This window comes from Passer domesticus, chromosome 4, assembly GCF_036417665.1.
Source record: "Passer domesticus isolate bPasDom1 chromosome 4, bPasDom1.hap1, whole genome shotgun sequence".
NCBI classification, from domain to species: Eukaryota; Metazoa; Chordata; class Aves; order Passeriformes; family Passeridae; genus Passer; species Passer domesticus.
In genome coordinates, this window is record NC_087477.1 from 23633796 (window position 1) to 23644791 (window position 10996).

At 42.6% G+C, this 10996-nt stretch overlaps 1 protein-coding gene across 2 annotated transcripts in view; it reads right to left on the reverse strand.

Moving 5' to 3' along the window:
* TBC1D9 (TBC1 domain family member 9) overlaps positions 1–7360 on the reverse strand; it is a 48465-nt gene extending 41105 nt beyond the window's left edge. The window contains exon 1 of one of the 2 annotated variants that reach the window (XM_064416554.1): positions 6966–7359. In XM_064416554.1, coding sequence (XP_064272624.1) covers positions 6966–7092 — 127 coding nt within the window. In that variant the 5' untranslated portion in view covers positions 7093–7359. Of the gene's footprint in view, positions 1–6965 lie in introns of both variants that reach the window. The other variant, XM_064416555.1, reaches the window with a different exon arrangement.
* Positions 7361–10996: the final 3636 nt, after the last annotated feature.

Here is a 10996-nt window from a genome sequence, read left to right on the forward strand (position 1 = left end):
AGAAAGAGACAATCACTGACAGGACAGGACAGGACAGGACATTCCACAGTTACAAGTATGTGAAGGCTTACAACACAGAGAAAGCTGATATTTAGACAAAACCCCAAACAACTTATCTCACACTACTGAAAAAAAATTATATTACATATTAATCACACCAGACTATATGAAATTATGGAAAAACAGTGAGAAAAATAGAGATGAAATTATCAAATGCCTTCTAGGTGTGATATAAACAATTACCTATAAGTTTGTAAAAAACATTTAGGAAAAGCATAATTAAGTATCATGGACCAAAACAGCAGAGAAGTCACTGAACTTCACTCACAACTAATTATTTTAAAGTGTCCCATTCTGTCAGAGTAGCATAAACAAATTTAATAGATTTCATCCAACAGGAAAATTTAAATCTGTAGCTGCACCAACATAAGATTCAGGTAAACCGTGTAAGATGAAAGAACAAATCAAGTAAGTGTGAGCAAATTAAGACAAAAAAACACCAACAAAAACCAAAAAAAAAACAGAAAAAAAAACTTCCAAACACCACCACTGCTAACCTAAGAAAAATTACTGTAAACTGAATTTAGTTTGAGGACTGAAGATGCCACAGTAAACTCAGCATGGACCCAGAAGGAGAAGTCCTGAAGCATGATAAAATACAAGCTAAATCTGAAAAGAAGCAATAGCTTCAGAAAAGGAGAATTTTAGATTTTCACAGTTCTGATTGAATATGTGCAGATAGATCAGACTTCAATAAGCTATCAGAGGAGGCACTTCACCAGGCAAATGAACAATGCTCAACGGAAGATCCCAATAACTCTGGCTGATAAAATACTGCAAAAAACAGAGGGGAAGAACAAGACAGATTATGCATAAAGAACAATAAAATCCAAAACATTAAAAATGCACTAGTTGAAACCAAGGTTACTGCTGTGGTAGAAATTCAAACACCCCCATCTGGAAACTTCAGGGAAAAAAAAAAATCACAAATACAGCATTGAAAAGACAAGCTTTCCTTTGGAAAGAAAACAAATGGAAAGATTTGGAAGAAGTCCTCTAGAACCTAAGATCATCTAAGCACCAGATTTAAAGTCAAAATGCAAATGTTATTTCTGAATATCAACATTGATCAGAAAACAGAAGTATGTGTTAATGGTCAATGAGATAAAGATAAGTAAGTTTCAGTCAAATGCTCACAGCTCTTTATACACATTGTATCATCATACTTTAGCAAAATCAATGGCAGAGACAACTCCTGTCTCTGGAAAAGCCATATGATACTGTGAAGGATAAAAACAAGGAGATTCTGCCTATACCAAATATTTACAAGAGGAAATACTGTATGAGAACACAGAATTCTGTATGTTCAAATTAAGTTCCCAAGACATTTGAGTATATGGTAGCATACTTTGTGGAACCTTTTTTAGTTCCGCAGGAATCTAACTGAAACTATCAAGGGCCCAAACCTCTGTGAAATATGATACATTCTTACAAGGATGCATAACTGGACAGTGGAGTGATGGAAATATGGAAACTGATGTCAAGAAGTGCTACTTCTACACCTTTCAGTGTAGGACCAAAGAACAGTAACAAAAACCCTGTAAGCAATGCAAACTCTGCTATAATGCAGAAAAATTTTAAATGGCCTAGACTATCTTGTGATCCTGTGCAACATTTCCAACAGGGTTTCCTACAAACAGAGATCTCAGGAGAAAGAGCAGGCCACCCTTTGTTTCAAGGGCAAAAGTGGCAAAAGCAGCTCAGCTCAACAGCCTGGACAGGCCACACTACTCACAGTGTAGGAGATAAAAGCATCATTCAAGGAAAGTCTTTGACCAAGAAATATTAGAGGGAGAAGCAAAGCTGCACCAAGCAACATCTCAGGCACTAGAGACGTTGTCTCCAGAGCCAACAGAAGAGAATGCAGAGAAGCATTAGGCAGGAAGTGAGGAACTTGGAAAAGCATCTGGGAATTCAGCAGGAAGACTGTGAGTCAGTCTGGGGAATCAAACACCAATTCAGCCCTAGACATCTGAGTATTCCCTGAAGTGGAAGTGCAGTGGTGTGGAGAAGTAAACACACCCACAGCAGATCCTAAGGAGCAGCTTAGAGCGTCAGAGTAGATTTGGTGTACTGACAAATGAAGGCAGAGCAGAAGAGACCAGCTTCCACTATCTGTGCCAAAACAATCATGGAAAGGTGATGGATATGCTGTCCATCCCTATCCACTATGATAATTGCATCCATTTTGATAAACACTGTATTTCAATTATCAGAAAGCACATGCTTTGTACTCAAGTCTGACATGCAAAATCCCAACTACTTGAGTCAACAAAGGCAGAAAGTGTCAAGTTTGTTAAAACATGGACCATACGTTGTTCAGGCAGAAGATCAAGTGGCCAAAAGCTTTTCTAAATCTTAAGTATGAACAGGTTTTCAAGTAATCTCTTCCTCAACTCTCTTAACTGAGAGGTTTCGAGCAAGCCAGAATCTTAGCTCCAAATGTGAAATACTAATTGTCCAGCAAGGCTGCAGAAAAGCTTTTCAATTTGGAACACTGTCACAGTATTTAAAATTATATTAGATCTGATGTTGATATGTCACATCAGCCAGCAGAGCTCAGAACCTCTCCTTTTTGCCTTTCCAGTGTGGAAATTAAATGACAACTCCTTTTGCATAAATATCTGGGGAGAAGTAGTATTTCATCAGATCCTTTTATCACCAGAAGTCAGCATATTTCCATCTGCTCTCTTCTGCTTAAACATTTGAATCATTCTTGGCAATATGGCATGGACTTACAACTCCTACTGCATCTCTCACACAGGCACTGTCCCAGCTGTAAGTACATATACCCTATTTGCAAAATAATTCACTTCTAAAACCAGTTTTTGCTAAGAACAACTTATTTCCCTTGGGATTCAGAGATTTCACAATACCATTTCAAACAAAGTCACTTAGAACTGCATCTCTACTTCACACACACAAATGTACACAGGCAAAAGGAGCACAGTAGCCACCAGCTAATTGTACCACAGCCTCAGTCTCTCATCCTGTAAGCTCCAAGTGAATACACTGCTCTGCCATCCATTACCAGGTACAGTAATTCCTTACTATACTGTCTTGAAGTAGAAGAGTTTGGCAAATGTTATCACAGCAGAAAGCAGTTAAGAGGCATTTTTTAACCTATTTGTTGCATCTCAATGCAAGATACACTTAATAACATGACCTTTTAATTGTTTATAAAGTTGATGACATGTTCGAGATCTCTACATCCATAAAAGTAATACTGTCATACAGGGCACAGTGCCCAAATCATGGTAGAGATCTGGGTTCATGTTCTGTCCAAATGCCTCTGCTACAGCTGATGCAGGCTGTTGTGGAAATAAATACACCACATTCCTCTGGAGAAGGAATTATTTCATACAGGCCAAATGACCAGGCTGCCCAGAGAAGCAAGAAGAATATGAGGAAAGAAAATACTTTTTCCCCTGTTGGTGAACAAAAGGAAAATGAAACTGCTGACCATGGGTCACACAGAAGCAAAATATGGGCATGGCATTATGTGCAAGGCATAAAACAATTTAATCACAGAGAAAGCTCATCAACCATCAAATACATTTAAAGCAGAAAAGTATATTTTTTGGTCTTGTCCTGGAAGATTAATGCAGTCATGCAAGATAATGTGAGTTTGCAGAACAGCTATGAAAATCCAATTTAAAATCCAATTTAAAATATTTTCTATTTTCTTCTTGTTAAAAAGGAAAATAAAAGCCAAACAACCCTTCAATTAAGGCGTGCTTACAAAGAAAAGCCCCACTGATGTGACTAGTAATGACACTGACACAATAACTTAAATGAGTCCAGACCCAATTCAGTATAAAAATGGATCCACACTGCTTATTAGAAAAGCTCCACCTCTGAAGTTACCCACTGATCTAATACACCTTGTTAGCAGAGATTACTTCTATGGACTTGCTAATCAGCACTGCCCTAATGCATTAAAAGATCATCATCATTCTCCCAACTTGTTACAATATGATATAGGGGAGGAAAATGTCTCCAATGCCCAAACAAGTATTTAAATAAGAGTTTCTCTGTTCAACCGCTACATAAACCAAAGCCAAGAGGAGAAAACCAGATTTTTTTCACCCTTTCCCCCAAGTGACTGATACCCCTTTTTCTGAAAGCACTGACACACTCAGAGTGCATCCAGGAGAACAGATAACTCGAGTACTGTTCTGCTCCAACATAAAGCCAACAAGAAGCACTTGCACCCACCCCCAAGGCTACATAAAATACTAGGCTTTAGACTGAGACATGCCAAAAGAAGTTTGCCATGTTCACAGATGGAGAGAAGGGCATTACACTTAACCCTGATGAGTTTGGTGATGACAGTTTCACGGCAAACCTGGATTTGAGGGCAATGCCAGAAAATCAACGCTTCTTATTGCCTAGCCACTGCTTAAAGTCACATGGTGAAGCCATCTAATGTCATCTTACCCACAGTCTCATCACTTTGAAAGTCAATTCTCATTCTACAATTCAAAACAAATGACTTCAAGAGTCAATAATGAGGGAGTATAAGTCAGCAAAAGTTAGATCACAAAAAAAAGGACAGCTGTATTTACATCCTCTCTTGCAAATATGAATTGAGATCATCCCTAGCACAGTTAAAAATCTTGTATACAATATTTCTAGTCAAATTCAAGGACATATAAATTAGTTTCCCACAGAGCAACTAGGCCAAATTTGATACCACATGAATAGGTGGCTAACTTCCTAGATTATATCTGAGCAAATTTCAGTATTATGTCACTACAGAAAATGTAATTAAGGAGGAAAAAAAATCCAACCCATCACACCAAAAGTTCTTTTTTTCCCTGTTTACTTTTGACCGGGTAAACTCCACTTTTGTCACAAGATCAGTATAATCTAGGGAGCTTCCAAAGAGTCATCCTAAATGCTATAATTACTCCAAATTATGTATCCTGTTTACCATGTCAGCAGATTTGTTCTTTAACTCAGGATCAGCTAGATCACTCAATACCTTGCTTTTAACTAGTCTTTCCTACCAAGAACAATCCACTGGCTTTATCCAACTTCCTTGTCCCTCAACTGGCAGACCACAGCAGTTAAAAGAACCAGCAGAAAATTCCAGCATTTCCCTGAAAAAAAAAATAAACTTAGGTTCCAGTTATTACTGTGCCTGTCACTTTGGGAGTGGCTGGGAGACTCCATCCATCCCCCCCTCCCTTCCTCTCCCACCTTTTGTTGACCACTGTGTCACAAACCCTTGCCACTTTAGCACAAGGTCTGGTAAGTTTCCATACGTTCCTTTAAATGCTGCCGACTCTAATAAATTAGTTAGTTACAAGGGGTTTGATTAGTTGTGGTTTTAGCAACATACTGAAAAAAAGCTACAACTTTTTACCAGCCCTTTTCTGTATAAACAAACAAAACCCCTGGAAACCAACTTGTTGCTACTACCTCAGTGCCACAGCAGCTGCAATTTCAGGCAAAGCACAAGAACTACACTGACAGCAGATTTCAAAATACATGAAGAATTTCACCTTCTAAATAATATTCATATGTAGACTCTACAGACTTCATTCACATCCTAAAATAATGGATACGGCGCACAAATATTTAAATTCCAAAAGGCAGGTGGGTAGCACAGAAACAAATAACTATTTCTCTACTTCTACCAAATGCTGCAGGCTTATTCTGGCCTCAAAAAAAAGAAAAAAAAGGTGCAAATTTATGAATCCTACTTCCATCAGACTATTACACATACACTCACAAGAAGAATTAGGTATGCAAGCACTGTACAAACAGATTGAAGAACAGAACCCCAAACTCAACCTGTTTCCCCAATAACTGAGAAATTACTGGAAAATTGATGGCTATCTAAAACCATTTTTAATTCAAAGATAACCAAGTCAGAAAGTAGAAGAACGTATTTTCAGACCTTGAGAGGCCAGGGGGTAATCCATGAGAGGAGACCCTGAGAAAATTTTTTCAGTAAGCAGAGCAGGGGTGAACTTTTGAGGCAAAACACGTTTTCTTTATGGGTTTGGCAATCCTGTCCACACTTCAAAAGACTGACTGTAGATTTCTAAAATTTTTGAACAACGTGGAGTGGCTGCTGGTCACTTGCAACACTGGAATGAGGTAGTATATCAACACACAACACTGACTGAAGACCTCAGCAGCCTAAATGAAAACACACTTCACAGCAGTGCCTTAGTTTACATTATGAACTGTTTACAAGTCCATAGAGCATTGAAGGTCTGAAGAAACACTTAATCTCACAGTAAACATGCACAGAACCTTGAACCAAACACAGATGCAGTCGGTATGTTTATTTTGCTTAGCCTCAAGTACTAATTATCATAGAAGTGCGTAAAGAAGAAAGCACAGGTTTCAGAAGTAGCTTTATTATTCTGTACCAATTCAAGAAGTACCAGTGGAAACACCATTGGGTTCTGTATCTCCAATCTCATATAAATCCATATGCATTGGCCAAGAAAGGGTGGAAGACCTCGATGAACGTATATGCACAGGATTATTAAGATCTAGATCAGTATGACCGAAACCTCTACAAAAGCGTCTCCAGCTGCCAGCAGTGGGAAACAAAGCATTCGGGCAACACACTTCACAAGGACATCTGGAACATACGGACAAGCCGAAGCACATCTGTTCGCTTCGTAAATTTCTGAACTACAATACTGTCATATTTTACGGAACGCGCGCTGAAGGTTCGGCAAGAAAATTCTCCCAGAGCACGGGGCGAGTCACACCCTGATGCGCGGAGCCATCGCTCACCGCTGGGCCTCCCACGCGTAAACCCGCGGGGCAGCCGCGGCGCTTTCCGCGCTCCCGAGCTCGGCCGGGCGGCAGCAGCGCGGAGCTCCCCGCAGCCGCGCCAGGGACCGCGGGACCCGCCCCGGCCCCGCCGCCCTTACCCGCCAGTCCCCCGCCGCCGCCATCGCCGCCGTGCCCCTTCCTCCTCTGCAGGATGAAGTAGGGGTTGGCCCGCTCCGTCACCCACAGCGCGTTGGCCAGCAGCACCTCCTCGGGGTTCACCCACATGCTCCCGGCGCGGACAAAGGCAGGCCCGGCGGGCTGAGGGAGGGCTGCCTCACGCACGCACCGCCCGCCACCATGCCCGGCCGCCGCGGCGGACGGCGCAGCCCCGCGGGCACCGGCGGGCACCGGGCGGAGGCAGCAGGCGCATGGCCCTCGCCGCCTACCCGCGCTCCATCGGGCGCGCAGGGGCGGCTGCTGCGGCCCGGGGCGGCGGCAGCTCCCGCCGCAGCGGTGACATCAGCGCCGGCCCGGCCCCGCCGCCTCACGCACCGAGCCCGCGCCGTGCGCGCCGCCGGCCGCTCCTCCCGCCCCGCGGGGAGCGCGCTCCGCACCTGGGCACGGGCACGGGCACGGCGGGGCCGCGCTCGGCGCCGCTCCGCAGGGATGCTGCGGGCAGGAGCCGCGGAGCGAGAGCCGCCCCGCCCGGCACGACTCGCAAGGTGAACCCGGCTCCCCCGGAAAGCCAAACTTGTGTCCTGGGTGCGTCCAAAGCGCCGCGGGCCGCAGGTGAGGAAGGGGATGCTGCCCCTCTGCTCTGGCCTGGAGTGCTGCATTCAGCTCTGGGGTCCGCAGGCTCCTCTGCAGACAGTGAGAGAGTTCTGCTTGCTCATCCTGGAGAAGGCTCGTGGAGACCTTCTATCGCCTTTCAGTGACTAAACAGGCTAAAGAGAGCTGGAAAGGGAGTTTTTGATAGGACATGAAGTGATGGCTTCAAACTGCAAGAGGGTATGTGTAGATTAGATACCAGGACGAAATTCTTCCGTCGGAGGGTGTGGACAGTGCAATGGACAGTGCGCACAGGTTGCCCAGAGAAGCTGTGGATACCTCATCCCTTAAAGCATTCAAGTCCATGTTGGAATGGTGCTGGTCTAGTGTGAGGTGTTCCTGCCCACGGCAGGGGGTTGAAATGAGGTGATCTTTAAGGTTTTGTCCAACCCTAACCATTTTAAGGTTCCCCTTTTTACTGCCCGCCTTGAAAGATTTGGCCTTCTCATCATGCTGCGCAGAGAATTTTGTGAAATCGGTTGTCAAAAGGAAGAGCAGGCTCTGGTCTCAACCAGAAGGAGGTGACACTGTCCTCTTGCCACAGCCCCTACTCTGTACCTGCTCTCTGCCATGCCCCAGACTATTTTTGAGGCTCACTTCTGCTGCTGAAGACCATCTTGTGCCTCCTGCTAAAGGTGGAGGTAATTTCTGAGGAACTGCAGAGCCCTAGAATGAAGCATACTCAAAGAGAACACCTGTGTGTGTAGATAACACATTTTCTTGTAGCTCTGAATGTTACTTTCCAGGTTGTCAGGAAAGGACTGTACACACTGACCTCCCTTTAGATATAAAATTGTTACTTTCAAATCAGATACGTATCTTCATTTTATTAAGGCTAAATTAAGCCCCAAAGACAACATGAAGCCACGTTCTGGGCACAAACTGCTCATGCTGGCTGTACTTTATAGAAGACTCCAGCCTTTCATCAGCTGGTGTTGGCATAGAGCTGGTACCCAGTGTTTCCAGCTGGTTTCCATCATGTGAACACAGAAACACAATCCTGGAGAAATGACTCTTTGTCTGAGGTAGCAGCCATGTGGTTGTTACTGGGTAGGTAAAGAGTTCAGGAAGGGGAGGTGACTGTCCCTGATGTGCCCTTAAAAATGGCCAATTCTGCTGTCAGTTCCACTGCGCCATGGAGAATATTCACCATCGAAGAGGGCAGCACACCTTGAGTGGAAATGCAGAAAAGCCTCTTCACTCTTTCCCAGAGCAGTGGAGGAACAGCTCCAGTGATGAACTGACCAAAACCTCCACCTCCCTGTCCCCTGTGCTCTTGGGGGGAAGGAGTTGGGGAAAAAAAAGGTGTTTTTCTAAGGGCTTATTTTACTTCTCATTATCCTCCTCTGACTGTTGGTAATAAATTCACTTTGTACCTCTAAGTTGAGCCTGTTTTGCCCTTGGAGTGTTTTCTCCCTTATCTCAGCCTATGACCCCATCGTTAAATTTTTTTTCTCTCCTCTGTCCAGTTGTGGCAGGGGAGGGTGAATGAGTGGCTTTCGTGGGTGCCTGGCATTTGGCCAGTGTCAAACCATGACAGGAACAAAATAATGAACTTCTGGTCAGTCCCTTTAATTATAATCGGGATTTAGAAAAATCTGAAATGGAAATAAAAGAATATTTGCCCCTGCATGTTTTGTAATATTTTGTTGAAAAAAATGTACAGAGTTGGAATCTCAGTGTGATTTTAACACTGAATGCAGCTGTTTAAAGTTCTCTGTGCCACTACATATAAAACTATAATGTATGTCATTCATTTTTTAAAAATAAAGAATCAGGACCAGATATCAATACAAACTGAGGAGTTATTTCATATTATAAACCTCCCAGGGAAGAAAATAAACATACTTCTAGAAGGACAACCATTCTGTCTAATATCATCATACTAATGGATATTAACATTACTTAAGCAGGAAAAAGATTAAATAAGGCAGACATTTTATACTTTATTCCTCAGAAGACCTTCTTACAATCTCTTCATTAGATGCAGCCAGCTAGCATTTGCTAGTGGTTCAAGATAGTAATTCAGCTGACTAGGAGCAAAGTTAACATATGAAATTTTGGAAGATTATCTTTGAGAAATGCACACCTTACTTGGGTTGGAAAAATAGGTGTATATATTCAGGAGAAACAGACTGGCTGCAAGCTTTCAGTCTGGATGAGGAATCTACCTTTCCAAGCAATGTTAAATAAAACAGTTTCATCTTCTGAGATGCACTTTTTAGAAAATTCTCTATGATTATGATGGCTGTTCTTCAGTGTGCCACTTACCACTTTTTCTCTTATTGTGAATGGCAGCTTACTTAGGCTTTTTTTTTTGGTGTGAAGTTCTGCTTTCTTTCATGAGAAATTGACAACTTGTTACCAGTTCGTAAAAAGTGTTTCCCTATATTTAACTCCCCTTGAGTGTCATATTGATCCCTTTACTCTTTATAAAGTCCTGTTGGCGTTCCAGGTTCTCCATGGGTAAGACAGGTCCCTGTCCACAGCCCACCCATCCTTTTGTGGGCTACCCTGCTTCCTGAGGGTGTGTTGGATAAGACTCACAGTTTCCAGCTCTCCTTCGTGTCTTTACCATCCTGTGAGCTCTGATAATTGCTGGAGTGTAGGTGTTGGAGGTGGACTTTGCATGTTAACAGAGCTTTACCAGTTTTGATTTTATTTTGACAGAGGCAAAGTCTTTGCTAATTTGGAGACATTATGTCAGAATCCTTTTTTTTTTTTTGACACAGTGCTGCACTGGGAACAGGTTGAGCATTTTATCCAAAATCCTCATTCAGAAAAGCTTTCCAAAGCAGTGGCCCCTCTCTTGGTTATAACTGACACCCTTTGCCTTGTGTCTGGTTTGTGGACGGAAGCACTAGGCTGTAGTAGAGTGACCAGAGTCCTGATACAGCAGTGACCTTACATCACTATTTATCTTGTCAATCCCTATGCCATTCAGAAATATGGTCATTAAGTTTCTTTAGCACAGAATTGATCATGTAGAATATTAAAATTATACAGGGACTCCTACCAGCTTCCCCATGCACTATTATCCCATTATTCTCCAATATCTCTGTGGCTTGGTTTTACACCCAGATGTTATGACAAAGTTAATTTTATATACAATCTGTTGTTACAAATAAAATTTCTTTGCCAAAATTCAGGCATATGGTACCAACCCTACTATTTCTATTGACCAAATCTTTCACCCTGGCAAAACAGAAGCAAGCTTTGTTTGACAGGACCTACTTCCACAAGACTGTGCAAGAACAATTATATTCTCACCCTGGAAGTATTTGTTAACACTGTGGCAGATTAATTATTCTGTTATTGTAACAAAGTTCAGTGATAGACTAACCAGTCCGTAGTTAGTTAA